The 20,566-nt window shown below is 50.6% G+C and overlaps 1 protein-coding gene across 5 annotated transcripts; it reads left to right on the forward strand.

Annotated features, from left to right (window-relative positions):
• Positions 1-274: 274 nt before the first annotated feature.
• LOC133884588 (rhodanese-like domain-containing protein 7) lies at positions 275-7,501 on the forward strand. Of its 5 annotated transcripts, XM_062324049.1 has the most exons (7): positions 275-682; positions 1,765-1,815; positions 4,387-4,443; positions 5,168-5,419; positions 5,521-5,619; positions 5,747-6,037; positions 6,819-7,501. In XM_062324049.1, the coding sequence occupies exons 1-7, from the start codon at positions 320-322 to the stop codon at positions 7,194-7,196; spliced, it is 1,491 nt and encodes a 496-aa protein (XP_062180033.1). In that variant the 5' UTR covers positions 275-319; the 3' UTR covers positions 7,197-7,501. The 5 variants fall into 5 exon arrangements, with proteins under 5 accessions (XP_062180033.1, XP_062180034.1, XP_062180036.1 ...); XM_062324050.1 differs by lacking the exon at positions 4,387-4,443 and having other exon boundaries at positions 1,744-1,815; XM_062324052.1 differs by lacking the exon at positions 4,387-4,443.
• The last annotated feature ends 13,065 nt before the right edge of the window (positions 7,502-20,566 follow it).

Consider the following 20,566-nt stretch of genomic DNA (forward strand, 5'->3'; position numbering starts at 1 on the left):
CCACCTTCTCTATTTTTTTGGCATAATCTTTTTTATAAGTTCTCGCAATTTCCTGGTGAAAAGTTTTGCAATTTTTTTGTCGCAGATTTTCTGGTAAAAGTTTCCGTGTGAAAACCTTTGATGATTTACTTTGGTGTAATGTTTTTGCAATTTTTTTGGCAATTTTTTTTTTTGCCAGGGCCCAGCCTCTTAGGGTACCAGCCAATTAGCTGCATGGGCCCAGCCCAAAGTTCCAAGCTCAATGGGCAAATAAACAACAAGAGCTCCTCCATTAGGCTAATCCATTCTACTTAGCGTTTCTCCCCCACCCGAAGCCCAGATGCTGCCCTCCCCACAGCTCGCCGCCCTCTCCAAAACAGCGGCCGCCGCCACTCGCCGCGCCGCCACGGCCGCCGCGAGTGTCGCGGCCCACGGGCTCCTCCTCCCGGTCCGCTCTCTTGCCCCTAACCCCGTAGCCCTAAGCTCTCTCATCCCGCGCCGCCGCCTTCGCCACATGCCAGAGGAGGACAGGACCCCCCGTGCCCCCCAGCCGCTGCTGGGCAGGAGCTTCGCGGTGGCCGCGTTGGCTGGAGGCGTGGATGGTGAGGTTCCGGCGCTGCTGGTGGTTTCGTTCTACAGGTTCGCCGACTTCCCCGACCACGCCGCCTTCCGGCGGCCGCTCAAGGAGCTCTGCGAGGATCTGGTGAGTGCACAAAAATCTCACTCGCTTCGGGATATTGTTATGTGTGTTGTATCCAATGCACGAATTGAAGTATCGGGTAATGTTGAAATTTCTGAAGCTAAGCTGCGTAAGGAATTTCTGAAGCGAGCAACAGTCAAGGGCCAAGTTAGCGTTTTGTGCTGCATAAAGTTCTTTTATGTGGTGAACTGTGAGAGATCATCTGCTGACAGGGTGTTTGGTTTGAGGATGAGACGGCCATGGGCCATTGGATCCTAAGTCTGAGCATAACCCATTTGTTTGGTTTAAGGAATCGAATTTGTTGGTTCACACTAGACAAGCTCTAGTGCGCATGGCTATCCCTTTGGCTAGCTATAAAATTTATTCAACTAAAATGCAATATTTCAAAAAGTGCTAACAGATGGAGTCATGACCAGAAAGGAGGGGGGTGAGAGGGAGGAGCGGGGAAGGGGTGGGGTGGGGTCGTGGGGAGGAGGTAGAGGAGACTTGGCTTTGTTGGTTCAGTCTTGGGCCTGACCCACACCACGCATGAAGTGACCAACTCAATCCAAGAAATAATTGTGACCTCAGTATAACATGGATGACAAAGCATAACAATAGTTTATTTGCTCGAACATGTCATGGATAACAAAGCGTTGCAACACAAAACCATGGTACATTTCACTTAATTTAGAGTTACCTCCACAATTACCAAGCAGATTGTTGTTTTTAATAGTTTGAGTTTCATTAGAAGTTTAGAACTGAACTTCATTGCTTGTTCATTCTTAATTTATACTATCATGCAATGCTGAAGAAAGTTATATCCCATTTTATTTCAAAGATGTGTGCCTTCACATGTTTCCAAGCTGAAAAGGTTTTCTTGTTAGTTGCGTCTGTCACTGAAAGAGTTTTGAGTAATCGTAGCAGCCTGTCGACCATTGGATTAAGATAAGCTTTAACTGTTTAACTAGTCTGTTTGTCAAATCAGCAAGTGACGACAAGTTTGCAGATCTGGATGGTTGCATATATTAAATAGTTATATTTTAGTTGAAAATCCAGTTGAACTTTTCTTGGCCAGAAAATAGAACTTCTCCAGTTTAGTGCAGATCTTTGACATTTCGAAGAATTCAAGTCTTGGACCCAAGGATACACACAGGGTAAGAAGTTATTTTGTTTTAGCACTGAATTGATCATTTAACTCAACAAACTGTTGATCTATTGGAATGTTTTATACATCAAAATTAGTATGGTGTAGTGTTGTGGTATCATCATGCTTGTTTTGAGATTTGGTCCAATCATGCTTGCGAATTGCAATATATGTATAAGATAAATAGGTTTCATTGTTCAGACAGTATCTAAGTATGATGTAATATCACTCCAGTTTAGCGATTTAGGAAAAATATTGTTCTTGCAACTCGTGTCCAGGATCTCAATTTCACGTTTCGCACAAAGATTTGACATGCTATAGAAGAGCATCCGACCATTTTTCTTCTTAGGTCATCAACTTCATTGTGTTACAAAGAATCCAATGCATTTAAAACTATCAAAATATTTCTGTTTGAGTGTTTGAGAGTACACACCGAGGATCATCGTAATTTTGTCCATCAAGTATAGAATGATCATAAAATCAAATGAGATAAGAATTTTAATGACACCTCTAGCATCTCACTAGGAATATTTGGAGACTGCATGATCATTTGTTATAATTCGTAAGATGCCTTTGACTTGTAGTGAGTACGCCAGCTAATGTCTCTTGATCTTTGTAAGGGGCCTATCTGATCCACCCTTCTACCTGTATCGAACTCCCAGTTAAATCTCACATATAGTTTCATTTCTTAATCTTTTAAATGGGAGAGCTTGATACAGGATGCAGGGGCAAATAATTGTATATCTTTAGAAAGGCCAAGAGATACTAGAAGGATTTCCCACCACAAATCAATTAAAAGCTTAGAAAAGATGCTTGTTGTCACAGTTTTAGTCTTACAAACTATAGCAAATGATAGCTCAGTCTCAAAATATTCCCGAGGAGATGTTGGAGGTCCCTTTAAGATTCATATCTCATTTGATTTTGTGTTAATGCTACACTTGATGGAAATTCTTACGAAGATCACCATTGTGTCGTCTCAAATAATCCAATATAAATTTTGTGTTTACTTTAGATGCATTGGATTCTATGTCTAACACAAGGGAGCTACCTAATGACTTGAGAAAAATAGTTGGGATCCTCTTGTACAGCAGGTCTAATCTTTTTTGTTTGAAACATTAGATGGAGATCCCAGTCTCCCAGATATGAATAGCAATTATGTCTCTTTCCCTAATCTTGAAATTGGAGTGATTTTACGCATAGTTCTTTTTTTTAATCTTATAAAGGAAATTTATTTCTTTGACTATGTATATTGCAATTAACAGGTATGCTGCTGTAGCCAAATCTCTAAACAAGCATGGTAACACCACAACACTTTACTATAACGTAAATGCTTTCAAACGTTTAATAGATTAACAATTGGCTAGGTTAAATGATCAATTCAGTGCTAAACAATCAGAGCTTGTGCACCCTTGGATCAAAGATTTGACTCTTTTTATGTGCCAAGAAAGAGCTCAATTGGAGTGTCAACTGTCACATTTCCAACTTGACAGATACAATCATCTAGAGTTCTAGACCTACAAAGCTTTGTCCTCAATTGCTGATTTGACAACTAGTTAAAAAAGTTTAAGCTTTTGTTCAGCCATTGTGCGACATGTTGTTTTGATTATTCATAACTCTTCCAGGGTCAACTGCAACCACCGAGCAAGCCTTTTGAGCTATGTAACTTTAACTTTTAAGACTTTATTCTGCATTACATGAAAACCCATATTGAGAGGGACTGAGCTGTCAAATTCAGTTCTGAATGAGATTGTTGTCTTCTACAGTCTTCTTGGTATTCGTAGAGTAAAATGTAATTTAATTGACAGTTTGACACATAGTTTCCTCTATGTTGACATGTTTTGTTATGCATGTCATGCTGAGATAAATTAACAAGCATTTAGTTTTCTTTTGTATCAGCAAACACATATTGCTATGCTTCCTTATCCATGCTATATTGGACTTTACATATAGTGCTAAGAACAGCATTTCCTCTTATTGTTTTCTACTCCCATCCCCACCCCCACCACACCCACACCACCTTCCAAGCCCTCGCTCTGCCTCTTGAATCATGAGAATAGAGATAGTACATTTGTGAGTTTGTGATTTTGCCCTACCGACGATGGTGGCAAAATGGTAAGGTGGTCGGTTGTTGCAATCAGCCTAAGGGCAGTGACGGTGGTGTATTGATCTAAGTAGTCGGAAAGTCTCTTGGCCTCGTCTCATGCGACTATGCGAGTTCTACTTGCTAGCCTGCCTGGTTCGATAGGTAAAACAAAATGCTGAGACTTGGTTGAACTTCACATTCTTGTGCCTTGGTTAAGTAGAAAAATTCATGGGAGCTGCCCATACGCATGTAATGCATGCAGATTAGATTGGTCATTAGTGGATCCTATGAAAAATCATCATTTGGGGTTGGTTAGGCCCCTGCTAGTCCCTCTATTCTCCCCGATAGGGGAGTGCTTCTCCCACGAGCACGATGAGTTCCAAACAGCCATGTGGGAACACCACCACCTCTCACATGAGAGTGCACAGCATTACTATGACAGGAACAACCAAGAAATTAGCTTGGGGTTGGTGATTGTTTGTGTTTGCATCCTCGCAGCCCGCTGCCTCCGTTCTGACGGTAGCCAAGGGCAAGCTCGCAGCCAGCTTCTATGGGGTATGTGTCTTGGCTCATGTTGGAGATTTGGTGCACTGTCTTGAGCTTCCTCCAGCAGGTTCATGAATTCAAAATGTTTTTCATTTTGGGGTGTTTAATGCATCACATTTAGTTCCTCTGACGTGCCTCCATATCTGCCCCAACTACTCCGTGGTTGTCTTGACCTAACCGCTTTGTGCTGTTCGGCAGGCGTTTGAGCTGGGGGTCTTTGCCATGTTTTCATTTATTGGCATAGTCAGCCAGCTTCTGAAGCCACATGGGAGCTTGTCATGAGTTCTTGAAACTTCATCCTAAATTCAAGCTCGAGGACAAGCTGTTTCTGGAAAAATGGGAGAAATGCATGGTCGTGTGGCTAGGTGCTCAGGCTAGGGCTGGCACACAGATAGGGTTGTCGCGTGGCTAGAGCCCGCTGCTAGCCAAGTTTCTTGCCTACAAAGATTAAGAAGGTCTAAGTCTATTCAGTTAGCTAAGTGATTTGTATACTTTCTTTCCTTTCAGATATTCTTGTTTGACTCCCCCCTCCCCCCCCCCCAAAGAAAAGAAAGAAAAAAAACCTAGACCATCAGCAACATTGAATTATTCTGTAGTTGATGAAAAGACTGCGACTACCGACTTGTGGCATTCATATTATGATGAAACTACCCACCAGGCCACCATTGCACTTTATATACTTTAGTTTATGTGAAATTGAGCTCTAACGCAGTTTGTTGGCGATTCTGCTCAGCGTGTTTCAGGTGGCATTATCCTTGCACCAGAGGGAATCAATGGCAGCATATGTGGAACCCCGGTTGCTGTGGAGAAAGCCTTAAACTTTATTCAAGAAGATAACCGCTTAAAAGGTTTGAGAATGATCCAATCACCTGTTACTCCAGAGGATGAGGCCATACATCATGGACATAGCAGTCACTCTTCCGTTGGTGCTGGGGAAGATGCGCCATTCCGATGGGATCATGTCCGTGTCAAATTGAAAAAGGAGGTTAGTTTTGCCAACATAGTTCTTATTTGCTGGCTAGTAGAGTGGCCTGATACTTAATGATGCAACAGTCAGCTTAGTCTACTTTCTTGACCATTTGGCAGATAGTGACTTTTGGAGACCCAGCTGTGATGCCAACTAAAATGGTTGGGAAATATGTTAAGCCGAAAGACTGGAATGCATTGATAAGCGATCCAGACACCGTGAGTGTTTCATCCATCTCAGTTATTCCATTGTCCCGTCACCCATATATACCTTTGTGCATCTGTCTTTGCATTGTGGAACTTTTGTTCCATTGTGTGTGAATTGTTCACACTATTCATGTGGCAGGTTGTCATTGATGTGCGTAACATGTATGAGATACGGATAGGAAAATTTAAGAGAGCTGTTGATCCATGTACAAACTCATTCAGAGAGTTTCCTACTTGGGTTGATCAATTCCAATTGGCTGAATCTGACACCCAGGAGGCAGGGGTAAGTAATGATCATGGAACTGACAGATCAGCAGAAGATCTCAATGCCAGCAAATCCAAACAGCTACCACGAGTTGCTATGTACTGCACTGGTGGTATCAGATGTGAGAAGGCATCAAGCTTTCTCCTCAGCAAGGGCTTTAAAGAGGTAAACCAAAAGGCTATTCTCTGTTTTACGCTGTTATGCTGAATTCTCATTGTCATGATGCTACTTTTCGATCTTTCTCTTCACATGTACATATTTAATAGACTGCACTATATATTGCTATGCCACTGATAATTAATGGCATCCTTCAATTTGATTCTTGCAGTTTGTGTACGTTTTTACTCTTATCTATACTCTTTCTATGCTCTACCCTCAGATGATTCCTCACATTTGAGCATTTTTCAAACCTTACATTTGGGAAGATCCAATAGTTGATATTTCTGTTATCGTGTAGGAGGTGATAAGTCAACCTTACTATTCAAGGGTAACAATGACTTAATGCATAATAGATAATAAAACAAATGTTAAATTAGCACGATCAGTTTGTTGAATCTTATTCATGAAATATTAGAGCCTCTCTCCAGGAAAGGTCTTGAATATTTCATGTTTTGCATGTGTAGCATTCATCCTAAAGCAGCATTAGTCGAGTAATTTGAGGTGTTACTTTTTTTTAGATTTGATCAAATAACCTGCTATAGCGGGTTAACCACTATATTCCTAAACTAACCTTAGACAATTGAAGGCCAGGATTCAATGAAACTTGTAACCCTTAACCTTAAGGGGTAATTGGTGTACCTTAAGTCTTTTCACAGGAAAGATTTTCAGTGCATTAACCTTTGTTGACACATATTATTTGATTTCTAGAGTTGTCCTTGAGATATCAGCATGCCTTTTGGTTGTTATTCTATTTGTAAGTTTCATAACCTTAACCATTGCATGTCAGGTTTATCATTTGGAGGGCGGGATATTAAAATACCTGGAGGAAATCCCGAAGGCTGAAAGTCTGTGGGATGGTGAATGCTTTGTGTTTGACAAGCGTGTTTCAGTGCAGCATGGATTGGCCCAAGGCACCCACAAACTCTGTTATGGATGTAAGCAGCCAGTTAGCGATGAAGATATGGAATCTCCTGAATGGGAGTATGGTGTTTCTTGTCCATACTGCTTCGCGACGAAATCCGAGGAGGAGAAGGAAAGGGCCAGAGCTCGGCAACGGCAGTTTGAGACATGGGGAGTCATCGGTGGGCCTGATAAGGGCAGGAGTCCCAAAAGGCTTGAGGCTCACCTTGCAGTGGAGGCCAAACAGTTGCCCAACTCAATCTAACTTAAAACTGTGTGACTGAAATTTTTTCGCTTACTTCCCGCTGATTGTGGCATTATCTGCAAAGTGAGGGGGATACCTCTGGATTAGCAATGCTTTTCCTTGGCTACTTTGTTCTGGCCCCTTTTAGTTATTGCTTGTTTTCCTACCGAGACGCAAGCTGCAGCACTATATCATGATCTTTCCTGATCTTAAAGTTTTGTTTGGAAGGGGTGATGTTTGTACCATCTGGTTGTAAATTGTCACTGTACTGCTGCAACAGTATGTTCATTGCTGTGCGGAGCAAAATGTATGTTCCCTTAAACTCAGTTTTCATCTGTCAGATGCATTGGGGACAATAGTCAAATACCTGTCGTATTAGCTGATCAAGACATTGCTCAGTTGCAGTTGTCTTGTGGTTGCAACGAAATCAGTTGCCCTACTATGTAGTACATAAAAATAAAAAATGGTGTAATTGGAGGCACGGTAATGACTTGAGCGACGGTCCGATGCGGTGGCACTGAATCAGTCAGTTCCGTCCATGAAGAGAATGGACGGCTGAGATCACGTTCAGCAGGTATGCTGTGCTATCTCCGTCGGTTTGGTTGCGTAGTATTTCTCAGAGGCAGGTCCCCCAGAGATGCCGAGCTTATTCTAGAGAGATTTCATCATGCTCACGAAGCCGTTTCAGTTACGAAAAGAGGAAGGGCGAAAAAAGGTACGAGAACAACAATATATATACTACTATATCTGTTTTTATTTACTTGTCACTAGTTTTTACTATAATAATTTTAATCTTGTATTTTTTATAAAAAAATTACAAATATTTAAAAATATACAATACTAATGAAGCATATTTTATAAAAAATCTAATGATACGAAAGTTTTGGATATCTATAAATAGTTATGATACGAAAGTTTTAGATGTAAATAAATTTTCTGTAGAAAAAAATGTTAGGTCAAAAACACCGTCTGAAAGAGAACTCATAATTAGCCATGCGTGTGTGAGCTAGCGTTCAAAAATTCGTCGGTAACCGACCAAAATGCGAGATAACCGGGCATCTTGGTCCGGCTCGGTTTCAGAAATCGAACGGTAACCAAATTTGAATTCAAAAAATTCGAAAAAATAAAAATAATTCAAAACAAAATCCTAAAAAAAACTAGACACAATTATAAGACCTTCTGTGAAAAAAATTCAAAAATAATATCATTTGCATCATATTCTATAGGGAGGAAGTTTGAAAAAAAGAAAAAAGTTGAAGCATGCGGCTCAGTTATTAACTCATGTTAAGAAAAATCTTAAAATGCAAACATATATTTTTCTTGTGTAGAATGTATCTTAAGAGGATCTTTAAAATTGATTTCACTTTATTTAGATTTTATTAATTTCTCTATGATGTTTACAAAGTTCACAAGCATAAAGTGAATATGTTAAGAAACAACACTGTAATTAACTTTTTCATGTTTACTATTATTTTTCCTATGTAAATCATAGTATAAATAAACTAATAAAAGTGGTTTCACTAATTTTTGAGGTGTGATAGGTCAGTTATGAATTAATCTAGTCGCAACATATTTACACAATCATGCATGTTACAATAACTAATTCATGAGTTCATGTATTTTTAAAAGACATAGGATCATGTAAGAAGACTAACAAAATTAGTTTTATGATTTTTGATTATCAAAGAGTAAACTATGCATTTAACTTGGTTTAATAAATACATTTTCTCATACAAAATTTTGAACTTTTTAATGAGTATAAATCATTTTACCATGTAGATCATGTTAAAAGGAAACCAACAAAATTTGTTTCACTTGATTTAAAGCTCAGATGAATTAGTTATTGATTTTATAAGATTGAGATAATTTTTTGCTTTTTTGTTGAACTTTACTGACAATCGAGAAAACCGAGCGGTTACCGATAATACGAAAAATTCGAAAAAACCGCTCGATAAATCGAGAAATTCGCTAGATAACCGGTCCAATTCGACCGGTTACCGAGAGGCCAATTTCACGAATTTTTCTCAAATTTTAAATTTTATCAAACAAATTTTATCCAAATTTATTTAAATTTCGAACGGTTATCACGATTATCATGAATTTTCAGTAATCGTTGGAGCTCGGTAACCGTTTAGCTATCTGTAAGGTGAACTTTGGTGTGAGCTCAGCTCTGCAGCAACCCACACACGCCACATCGCGTCGTCTGGCGAGATGCCAGCTGATCCGTCCACCGCTCGTCTGTTCAGGTCCCTGCCGCCGCACCGCCGGCAGCAGGGCACCGACATCGCCGCCGTCGCCGACTGGACCGTCGCTGGCATCGCTACCGCCATCTGGCTCGTCCAGGTGAGTCCCTGTCTCATGCTACCTTGAAACCTTGGTAGCTGCACAACACCTGAGTTTTCTTCTTGGACCATGCAAGGAGAGGTAACGACTTGCTTTGCTTTGCTGCATGGTGACACTGTTTGGTGCTGCAAATATCAACCGTCGTTGGTTTTTGTTGTCGTGCATGGTGATACGATGTTTCTGCTCTATCTTTATGTTGTGCGCAGCCGTTCGATTGGACCAAGAAGACCTTCCAGAAGCAAGAACCCGAGGAATGAACCATAACCTTGCGCACGAAATGGACTACTGCTTCCGTACGCCTGCAGTTCAGCAGCACAGTTTCCTGTGTGCATATGATGTAGCCATACGGAGGCAGCCTGAGGCTTAAATAGAGTGTCGAGTAGTTGAGACTGGAGACTGCATGATGTATGTACTCTGCTTCTAGCTCTATCCAGTTTTTGCTTTGTCATCTCACCTTGTAAAGTTGTCATGTGACCAGGGCAAAGCAAGCAAAACGTTTGCATCTGTAGCTTCCAGTGCCTTCACAGTGCCTGCTCTCGTACCCAGCAGCTAGGCTCCTTCGCACTCGTTCTACTCCGGCTAACAACCATCGGAGAGGTACCAAATAAATGATAATATCAATCACTTATCATCAGTAAACTAAGATATATTTTAACTTGTTCACTAACTCAAATCTCTCTTTCAAACCCTAACTCTCAAATCTTGCAATAATCTAAGCACTAGAGAGGTTTTGAGGGGCTCTTGAATGCTTTGAGAGGCTTTGTCAAGAAGTAGCTCAACAGCAACAGCAAGTATTCAATACAAAGAGGTGAAGGAGTATTTATAGCATTCCCTCAAAAACTAGCTGTTACTGTTCTACTTGACTTAACACGGAATATCTGGTATACACCGGAGACTCCGGGTGGCACTTCAAAATCGAACCCAGAACAATGTTAGAACTAGACATTATAGTTCTGTTGAACTAATCCGGAGTATCCGGTGTACACCAGTGACTCCAAGTGGCACTTAAACGTCACACAAAAAACAATCCCGGAGACTTGCCGGAGTCTCCGGCCTCTCCAGATACCGGAGTATGTGGTGTACCCTGGTGTCGGTGTATTCAGAACCAGGGGTCCCTAAGTCCCGAGGCCAGGCCGGCTATCCACTACATGTCACCACCCTGCGAGGTAAGAAAAAGCTAAATCCCGGGAGAAGGTGCTCGGGGCCGCCGCCTCTGGTTCCCGAGCACCCCAGTTCCCCGATGATCTGCAGGGTCCAAATACTAAGACCAAAGTGCTCGGGAGAGAGTGCTCGGGGCTGCACGTGGCAGCCCCCGAGGACTCGGTGCCCCGAAGGTCCCACCGCAGTACTCGGGAGAGAGTGCTCGGGGCTGCACGTGGCAGCCCCCGAGGACCCGGTGCCCCGAAGGCCCCACCAAAGTGCTCGGGAGAGAGTGCTCGGGGCTGCACGTGGCAGCCCCCGAGGACTCGGTGCCCCGAAGGTCCCACCGCAGTGCTCGGGAGAGAGTGCTCGGGGCTGCACGTGGCAGCCCCTGAGGACTCGGTGCCCCGAAGGTTCGCGCAAGATCATTCAACGACCCGAAGGGTCCCGTCGTCAGGGTGTCATCCAGTCAAAGGCCCAATGCCGCATTTAATAGGCACGCGCGGTCTGACATCCTGACATCCTGACATCCTCAGCTGCCCACGCCCCAGTGTCAGACCCTGCCATGCACTAGCAGGGGGCCGTGGGTCCATTAAATGCACGGGTCCCGTCCCGTTTCATCCAGATGCCTCGGGATAACGTTACCAGAATCGAAGCACTCCGCCTGCCACCCTGCCCTGGCAGAAGAACAAGACAGGGTGGGCGCACTGGGCACCTCTGAGGCTGACCGGTGGGCCCCTTTTAGGGCGCCCCGAGGCTTCCGCAGCGGCTGGTGGTCGAATGCGCGCCGCATTTCTCCACCGCCCCTGTCACTTCGCCAAAATGAAATGATTACGCCTTTCTCCGTGGCACCTTAGCATTCGCGTCCCCTCTTTCCCATTCAGGATATGTTGGGGTCGGCGCGCCTATAAAAGGAAAGGATGGAGAACACTAGAAGCAAAGAGGAGAAAAAGGCCTTCGACCACCAGACGACCAACAATCTCCGACGAACCAGGCCAAAGATAGATCGACAGACACTCGAACCAGCTCAAGTTAAGCTAGAACATAAGAGCCTCAAGCTCTTTGTAAACAGCTCTCCCCTTAGAACCAGATACCTCCTTGAAGAATTCCCTTCAAGGATAAATATAGTGTTCATACAGGAGTAGGGTGTTACGCCTCCGTGCGGCCCGAACCTGTCTAAAACCCGGCGTACCCACTTTTTCTTGCATTAGGGTGATCATCTCCCGCCGGCCATCACATTTATTTCCGTTCCCGCTTATTTCCCAAACAAGTTTTTCCAGGATCATCCCCCCGGCCGAATCTCTAAAAAGGGGTCTCTCGGGATCCCTGCGACAGGAGTTCACTCTCCGACAGCTGGCGCGCCAGGTAGGGGGGAATATCCCTGGATTGTTTGTTTCACTTTTTTCTTCATAGGAAAAGATGGTAGGTGGGCACCGTCTCCAGCGTTCCGGCTCCACTTCCAGTAACGGAACGCTGCCCCACGAAGAAAGCCCCGTCGCTGCTGCGTACCCGCGGCAGCCGCCATCCACGCGTGCGGCTTTTCCCGCCCAAGGGGATCAAGGCGCTGGGCCCATCAGCGCCGCCGTCGCTGCCAACGTACTTTCCGACCCCCAGCAGGTGGTCGAGACCCCGGCCGCCAGGTCTGCCTCTGGACCACGTCGGGTGCCGCCTCGGTGCAGGCTCGCTTTTAGTGAGGCCAGCCCAGGGAGCGCGTTGCTTGCAGCACAAGCTCTCCTCAGACACCCGCCCATTCAGGCCACGCCAAACACTCCGGAAGGCCGGTGGATGCAAGACGTCGTCGCTTTGGTCGGCACTGCTCGTCGCCAGGTGCAGGCCGGGAGTCCTCGCGCCACTTCTCAGCACGGTGCCGCCAGAGCCGGCTCCTCAGCGGGCAACACCCGCACGGGCCGAGGGGTCTCCAGGCGGAGTGCCGTCCCCCTGGCCATGTCCGGAGCCCGGGACCTTCGTTTGCACCTTGACGAGCGGAGGGGCCACGAGGATGCCCGAGTCACTCTCGAGCGTCAGCGGGAGACCCGGCAGGGGGTTGGGGCAGAGGACCAGGCTTCCTCTCTCCCGGCGCATGACCACCGAGGATCCCCGGCTCGCCGCTTCTCGCCACCAAGAACCCCCGCTCGTGCTGCGGGGTACGGCACCGGTTGCCGTGCCTTCACCACCGAGCTCCGTCGGGTGAGGTGGCCTTCCAAGTTCCGCCCCGAGCTGCCGGAGAAGTACGACGGGTCCATTGACCCCGTCGAGTTCCTCCAGATCTACACGACGGCCGTCCAAGCGGCCGGAGGCAGCGAAAAGGTGATGGTAAACTATTTTCATGTTGCCTTGAGGGGTTCCGCCCGCTCTTGGCTTATGAATTTACCCCCAGGATCTATCAGCTCCTGGGATGACCTGTGCCACCAATTCGTGGCCAACTTTCAGGGCACGTTCGCACGTCCCGGTCTGGAGTGCGACCTCCACGCCGTCCAACAGCAGGAAGGGGAGACGCTACGGCGATTTATACAGCGTTTCAGCCAGGTTCGCAACACTATTCCGCGAGTGGCCCCCCATGCTGTTATTGTTGCTTTTCGGCAGGGCGTCCGTGATGAGCGGATGCTCGAGAAGCTAGGTACGCACGAGATCGAGACCCCTGCGGAGCTTTTCGCACTGGCCGATAAGTGCGCCAAGGCTGCGGAGGCCAGGGCATGGCATGCTCCTCGCCCCGTTTCCGACCAGCCAAGTTCTTCCCGCTCTGATAAGCGGGAAAAGAAAAAGAGAAGGAAGCGCGAGGCCGCTCCCGTTGAGCTAGCCCAAGTCCCCGCTCACAGGGAGCCGCAAGAGCCCGATCGCCGGCAAGAGCGTCGGCCGGGTGTTGATCGGCGCCCCGTCAGGGCCCCTGCTCGGGCTCCTCCTCGGGCCTCTGTGCCCGCGAGAGCCCCGGCACCGGCTAGGGCGTCAGCTCCAGCAAGAGCCCCGGCCCCTGGCCGAGCTCCTATTCCAGCGAGGGTCCCCGCTCCCGCGGGGCCCGAGCCAGGTAAATGGTGTCCCATACACCTGACCAGATGGCACGACCTCACGGAGTGTCGTACGGTCAAAGGACTCGTGGAGCAGCGCCAGAGGGAGCGCGACGAGTCCCACGGAGGAGGCGATGCCGAGGTCGTCCCCAACAACGCCGAGCTCGGTTTCCAGGAGCCCGAGCATGCGGTTGCCTTCATCGACGGGGGCGCTTACACACCCTGCTCGCGCCGTGGCATCAAGGTCATGCGGCGCGAAGTGTGCTCGGCAACCCCGAGCGAGGAGGCCACAAGACCCCTGAGGTGGTCGGATGCTCCGATCACGTTCAGCATGGCAGATCACCCCGTCAGTACTGCAGCCGTGGGACGGCTGCCTCTGGTTGTGTCTCCCACTATCTGCAATGTTAAGGTCGGCAGAGTGCTGATCGACGGTGGTGCCGGCCTCAACCTCCTCTCCAAGGAGGCTTTTGAGAAGCTGCAAGTATCTTCCCGACGCCTAAGGCCGTCACTCCCTTTCTGTGGAGTAACTCCCGGGCATTCCCTACCCCTCGGGCAGGTTGAGTTGCCTGTCACATTTGGGAGCCGGGACAACTTCCGCACGGAGTGCGTCCTCTTCGATGTTGCGGAGCTCCCTCTCCCCTACAACGCCATCCTCGGGCATCCGGCGCTTGCCAAGTTCATGATGGCCGTGCATTATGCATACCTTACGGTTAAGATGCCCGGCCCCGCAGGCTCTATCTCCGTGGTCACCGACTCCCGCGGCGCCGTCTCCTGCGCCGAACAATCATACATGGCTCTGGTCTCAGCACAGGCCGAGGTTGATGGCTCTTCAGGGGGCCCGGGACCCTCTTCATCCAGACCCCGACTCGCCGCCGACACCTCTGTTCCAACGAAGGAGGTCGAGGTGGGCGAAGGCGCTACCCAGGTTGTCCGAATCGGCAGCGACCTGGGCAGCAAATAGGAAAGCGCGCTCGTCGCCTTCCTCCGGGCTAACGTGGACGTGTTTGCCTGGCAACCGTCCGACATGCCCGGGATCCCTAGGGAGGTGATCGAGCATCACTTGGCTGTGCGTCCGAACGCCCGCCCGGTGAAGCAGAAGGTCCGGCGGCAGGCGCCAGAGCGCCAGGAGTTTATCCGCGAGCAGGTCCGCAAGCTCCTCGACGCCGGATTCATCCGAGAAGTCCTCCACCCCGACTGGCTAGCAAACCCAGTCATCGTCCCGAAGGCCAACGGCAAGCTTCGCATGTGCGTGGACTACACCGACCTTAACAAGGCTTGTCCTAAAGATCCCTTCCCCTTACCTCGCATTGATCAAATCGTAGATTCAACTGCGGGATGTGATCTTTTGTGCTTCCTAGATGCAAACTCTGGGTATCACCAGATTCGCATGGCCGTAGGGGACGAGGAAAAAACTGCTTTTACTACCCCGGTGGGGACTTATTGCTACATGTCAATGCCTTTCGGCCTGCGCAACGCTGGATCATCCTTCCAGCGCGCCATTCGTATCACTCTTAACTCGCAGGTTGGCCGCAACGTCGAGGCCTACATCGACGATCTCGTGGTCAAAACCCGAGACCGCGCCACCCTGCTCGAGGACCTTGCCGAGACTTTCAATAGTCTCCGCTCTACCCGCCTCAAGCTCAACCCGGAGAAATGTGTCTTCGGGGTGCCGGCGGGCAAGCTCCTTGGTTTCTTGGTCTCTGGCCGAGGGATCGAGGTCAATCCAGAGAAGATCCGGGCCATCGAGCAGATGCGACCCCCGGTTCGACTCAAGGAAGTCCAGCGCCTCGCCGGCTGCATGGCCGCCCTCGGGCGCTTCATCTCCAAGCTCGGGGAACGAGGGCTCCCCCTCTTCAAGCTTCTGAAGAAATCCGGTCATTTTGACTGGACGCCGGAGGCCGAGCAGGCCTTCCGCGACTTAAAGAAGTACCTTACTTCGCCACCCGTGTTGGTGGCTCCCTCTCAAGGTGAGCCCCTGCTGCTTTACGTTTCAGCCACTCCTCAGGTTGTGAGCGTAGTATTGGTGGTGGAGCGAGACGAGTGTTCAGGGCCGGGTGCTGGGTCCCAGCTCCCAGAGGCCCCCGACCACTCACCTGTCCTCGTGGCTCCCCCGGAGCGAGGGGTCGAGCCCGAGCACACTGCTCTTCCCAGCCAAGGAATCGAGCTCGAATGCCTGGCCAACCCCGACCATACCGCCGACCCTGGGGGCTGTGGCAGCCCCCCGGGTGGGGCCACCATCCGGGCCCGCCGGGTACAGCGACCGGTGTACTTCGTCAGCGAGGTCCTCCGGGAGGCCAAGACAAGGTATCCCCAAGCTCAGAAGCTGCTCTATGCCGTGCTCATCGCCTCCCGGAAGCTGCGCCACTACTTCCAGGGGCACAAGGTCTCGGTGGTTACCACTTATCCACTGGGACCCATTCTCCGGAACCGGGAAGGCACCGGGCGCGTTGTCAAATGGGCAGTAGAGCTGGCGAAGTTCGACCTACACTTCGTCAGTCGCCAGGCAATTAAAAGCCAGGCACTCTCCGACTTCTTGGCAGAGTGGACGCCCGTCCCCTGCGTCGTCCCAGAAGAGGTTTCTGCCTATCCCGGGCACGACGCGCCCGGGTACTGGGTCATGCACTTCGACGGCTCCCTCTCGCTGAAAGGCGCAGGGGCCGGAGTGGTTCTCACCTCCCCAACAGGTGAAGAGCTCCGGTACGTCGTACAGTTGCAATTCCGCGCATCCAACAACATGGCGGAGTATGAAGGTCTCATCGCCGGCCTCCGAGCTGCGGTGGGGCTCGGGATTCGTCGCCTCCTGGTCAAAGGGGACTCCCAACTGGTCGTCAACCAGGTGTCCAAGGAGTACCAGTGCACGGATCCTCAAATGGCGGCGTACGTGGCTGCAGTCAGAAAGCTCGAGAGACGCTTCGACGGCCTCGAATTGCGGCATATCTCTCGCCGCGACAATGCTCCGGCCGACGAGCTCTCTCGCCTGGCCTCATCACGTGCGCGCGTCCCTGCCGGAGTCTTTGAAGAAAGACTCGCACGGCCTTCCGTCCTGCCTGCCGAACAGGATGAAGGGGAAACCTCGAACTCAATTCAGGAGACCCCGGCGGTGCCCTCAGTGGGAAGCCCCGTCAGGGCGCCGCCGTCCGACGAGTGCGCTGTGCTCGCCGAATGTTCTCAAGATGCCTCGTGGATGTCTGACATCCGAGGGTACTTGAAAGAAAAGTTCCTACCCGAGGATGAGGCGTCTGCCGAAAGGGTTGCTCGGCAGTCCAAACGCTATGCCATTGTGGATGGGGATCTCTACCGACGTAGCGCAGGAGGTATCCTCCTGAAATGCATCTCTCGGGCAGAAGGCGGCGATCTTCTCGCTGAGGTCCACGAGGGCGAGTGCGGTGGCCATTCATCGTTCCGCACGCTGGTCGGGAAAGCCTTCCGGCAAGGTTTCTACTGGCCTACAGCTCTCCAGGATACTTCCGAGCTGGTTCGGCGCTGCAGGGCATGCCAGTTCCATGCAAAGCAGATTCACCAGCCAGCTCAGGCTCTCCATACCATTCCCCTGTCATGGCCTTTCGCGGTCTGGGGTTTGGACATTCTGGGTCCATTCCCCCGAGCAGTCGGGGGCTATGCATACCTATATGTCGCTATCGACAAATTCACCAAATGGCCGGAGGCGGTCCCAATCATCAAGGTGACCAAAAACACGGCGCTCCAGTTTATCCGCGGCATCACTAGCCGCTTTGGCGTCCCGAGCCGAATCATCACCGACAACGGCACCCAGTTCACAAGTGCCTTGTTCGGCGACTATTGCGAAGATCTCGGCATCAAGCTCTGCTTTGCTTCCGTCGCTCATCCTCGGAGTAACGGGCAGGTTGAGCGCGCCAACGCGGAGATACTGAAGGGCCTCAAAACCCGGACCTATAACGTGCTCGCTAAGCACGGGAAGGGATGGGTGGACGAGCTGCCAGCCGTGCTATGGGCCAATCGGACTACGCCAAGCCGCGCTACCGGGGAAACTCCTTTCTTCCTCGTCTACGGTGCCGAAGCAGTCCTCTCCTCCGAGCTCACTCTGGGCTCCCCTCGAGTGCATGCATACTCTGAGGGTGAGCAGGAGCATCAAAGGCGCGACGACGTAGACTACCTGGAGGAGCGCCGGCGGCGTGCTGCTGTCCGGGCGGCTCGGTACCAGCAGAGTCTGCGGCGTTATCATCTGCGCCATGTCCGGGCTCGGTCTCTCGAGGTGGGGGACCTAGTTCTCCGACGCATCCAGTCGCGCGAAGGAATGAATAAGTTGTCCCCTGTGTGGGAAGGTCCCTTCACCGTGATCGCGGTCCCCCGGGCAGGTTCTTTCAGGTTGGCGACGGAGGAAGGACAGCCACTCCCGAATCCGTGGAACATCGAGCATCTTCGACGCTTCTACCCGTAGATGGTCGTGCTCGCGGTTCAGGTTAGTAAGGCCGGGGGTTTCTCCCCGCCCGAGCAGTCTGAAGGCTTCGCCCCATGGGGTAAGTCGATGTCACCCAACCTTGTAAATATTGCACATTAAGTTTTTCAATAAGCAATCGCTATATCAAAATACTTTTTCTGGATTCCGTATGTTTAATATGTCTGGTGAGGAGCTCGGTTGTGCGAGAAAAAGTTCGCTCTCTCTTTTTTCCCGCTGACAAAAGAATCCCGATCGGTATGCATGCGAGCAGTCGCCGCTGACCTACGTCCGGCATGGTAGGCTGTGGTGTTCGGTGTCGTGGCAGGCTCCCGGGCACTACCAAGTTTCGGGGTGCTCTGGGTAATCCAATCGCTCGAGCTGCTCGAGTAGTCCGGAGCTCGGGCCCTCGGAGCGGGCTGTCGGTGCTCGGTCTGGTCTGTCATACCCGGACGCCACCGAACCATAGGACCTCTTGGTTATGCCTCTGTCCGCTCTTGTTCGCCGGCTTGGGTATTCGAGAGGTCTCGGGTCAAAAACGAGAACAGTCTATAGCAAGTACCGCACAAACAGAGCGCACCAGACAAAGAAATTCTATATTCTCTCTCAAGTCACAGGCTGGCAATCACAAGCAGTTCGGCCGCGAGGGCTTCAATGCCCCGGTCTCTGGTTGGCCCCAAGGGTCTTCGGGTGGTCCTACCACTTAGGCTTGGGTGGTCGAGGCCACCCGACCCTAGGAGCCTCGTATGCCTCTGGGCCCTCGGGCGCTCCGTTGAAAGAATCAAGTCCCCGGGCCCCCGAGCTCGGAAGCACACCCCTCCTGGATCGGTTGGCCGGAAGGCCGACAGCTGTCCGGTGAGTGGTTATATTCAGACAAGTCTACTTTCAGTAAATTTATGTTCCCGAGTCATTCTCGGGGGCTCTCGCGCTTTAATCTGTTCGGTGAGGTGGTCTCCTTGCACGCAAAAACCCTGCCGCGTGTCTACTTTTTCCCAGAACGACATAGCGGTTTGTAGAAAGGAGTACCGTGTTTGCGATAATGTCTGACCGAAGCCCTTCGTGGTCGTCGTGGTGTTCGGTCTGCTTTTATGGACCCCGAGCACTACCGAGTCCTCGGGTACCCTGGGTAATCCTATCGCTCGAGCTACTCGGGTAGTCCGGAGCTCAGGTCTCGGGGGCAGGCTGTCAGTGCTCGGTCCGGCCCGTTTCAAGCCCGGGCACCACCGGACCGCGAGGACTCTTGGTCACATTCTCGCCCACACACGTCTCCCTTCTACTAACTGAGTGGTCGCAAAGTGAAAAAGTGTTCATTAGGCACGGCGTGTTCCGAGCAGGATCGATCTATCTCCCGGGCAAGGGAGTCTGTGTCTTCGTTTCTTAACCTAGGCAGTGCGGACTCGCGAGAGCTTGAGGGCTGGCTGCGCCAACGCCAGCGGCCGGAACAACTTCATTTCTCGGGGATGGGAAGGTCGGGAACGGCCCGACTGAGTACTCCCCGGGACTTCCAGGCAGAGCACCCGAAGAAACATCAAACACACAGAGAAATTGGAGTTGCGAGCCCAAGGAAAAGCTGCCATTATATTCATAAGACATATACAAGGCGTTTTCTAAGGGTTCACTCCTAATATTCACTCCTACATCTACAACAAAAGAAAAGAGGGCACAGAAGGCCTAGTCGGCGGCAGAGGCGTCGGCTGAATCCTCCGAGTCGTCCCCGGGGGCTGGCGGCGGCGGCACCTCTCGCCTGAAGCCGGCCGCCACCACGGAGGCGGTACTCCTAACCGCTGCCCGGGCGGCCTCCTCCTCAGCCTCGACTACTCCCTCCCGCGCCGGCTCCAATGGGAAGTTCGGGTCCCTGCTTCGGTAGCAGGCCAGGACGTGCTCGGCCACGGCACGTGCCAAGCCACGTCCCTCCCGGGCGGCAAGTTCCTGAACTGCCCAGGGCAGGGTCTCGAGGCGCTCGCAGACCTGCTGCAGCCCCAACACTTGTCGCGCGGGGCCGTCGCCCTTCTTGTCGTCGACAAGCCGTCCGAGACCACCCTTCTCCACGGCCCGTCGCATCCGCCGGAGGATGTCCTCCAGCATATGCTCAAGGTTGACCCGCGAGACAAAGGCGGTCTCGAGCTTCTCCTTGGCGGCTCGCAGCTGTGCCTCGAGTCCCTGGTCCCTGGCCGGACCAGAAGAACCGCCAGCTGCGGCGGGGACGGCAGCCTGCTTCGCCTTGGCCACCAACTCGGACAAGGCGCGCTCACGGGCGGCCAGTTCCGCCTCGTGCTTCGCATTCTCTTCCGCCCTGGTAGCCGCGGCGGCCGCCGCAGCAGCAGCTTCGCCCTCTCGGCGACTCAGTTCACCTTCTCGGCGACTCAGCTCATTCTCCCGCCGGGCCAGCACTTCCTCCTGCTGGACCACCGAATCCTCCCGGGCACCGAGTTCAGACGCCGACAGCTCGTTGTCTACTTCCCGGATGGAGACTTCCTCTTCCCAGCGCTTGA

The sequence above is a fragment of the Phragmites australis genome, chromosome 11, assembly GCF_958298935.1.
Source record: "Phragmites australis chromosome 11, lpPhrAust1.1, whole genome shotgun sequence".
NCBI classification, from domain to species: Eukaryota; Viridiplantae; Streptophyta; class Magnoliopsida; order Poales; family Poaceae; genus Phragmites; species Phragmites australis.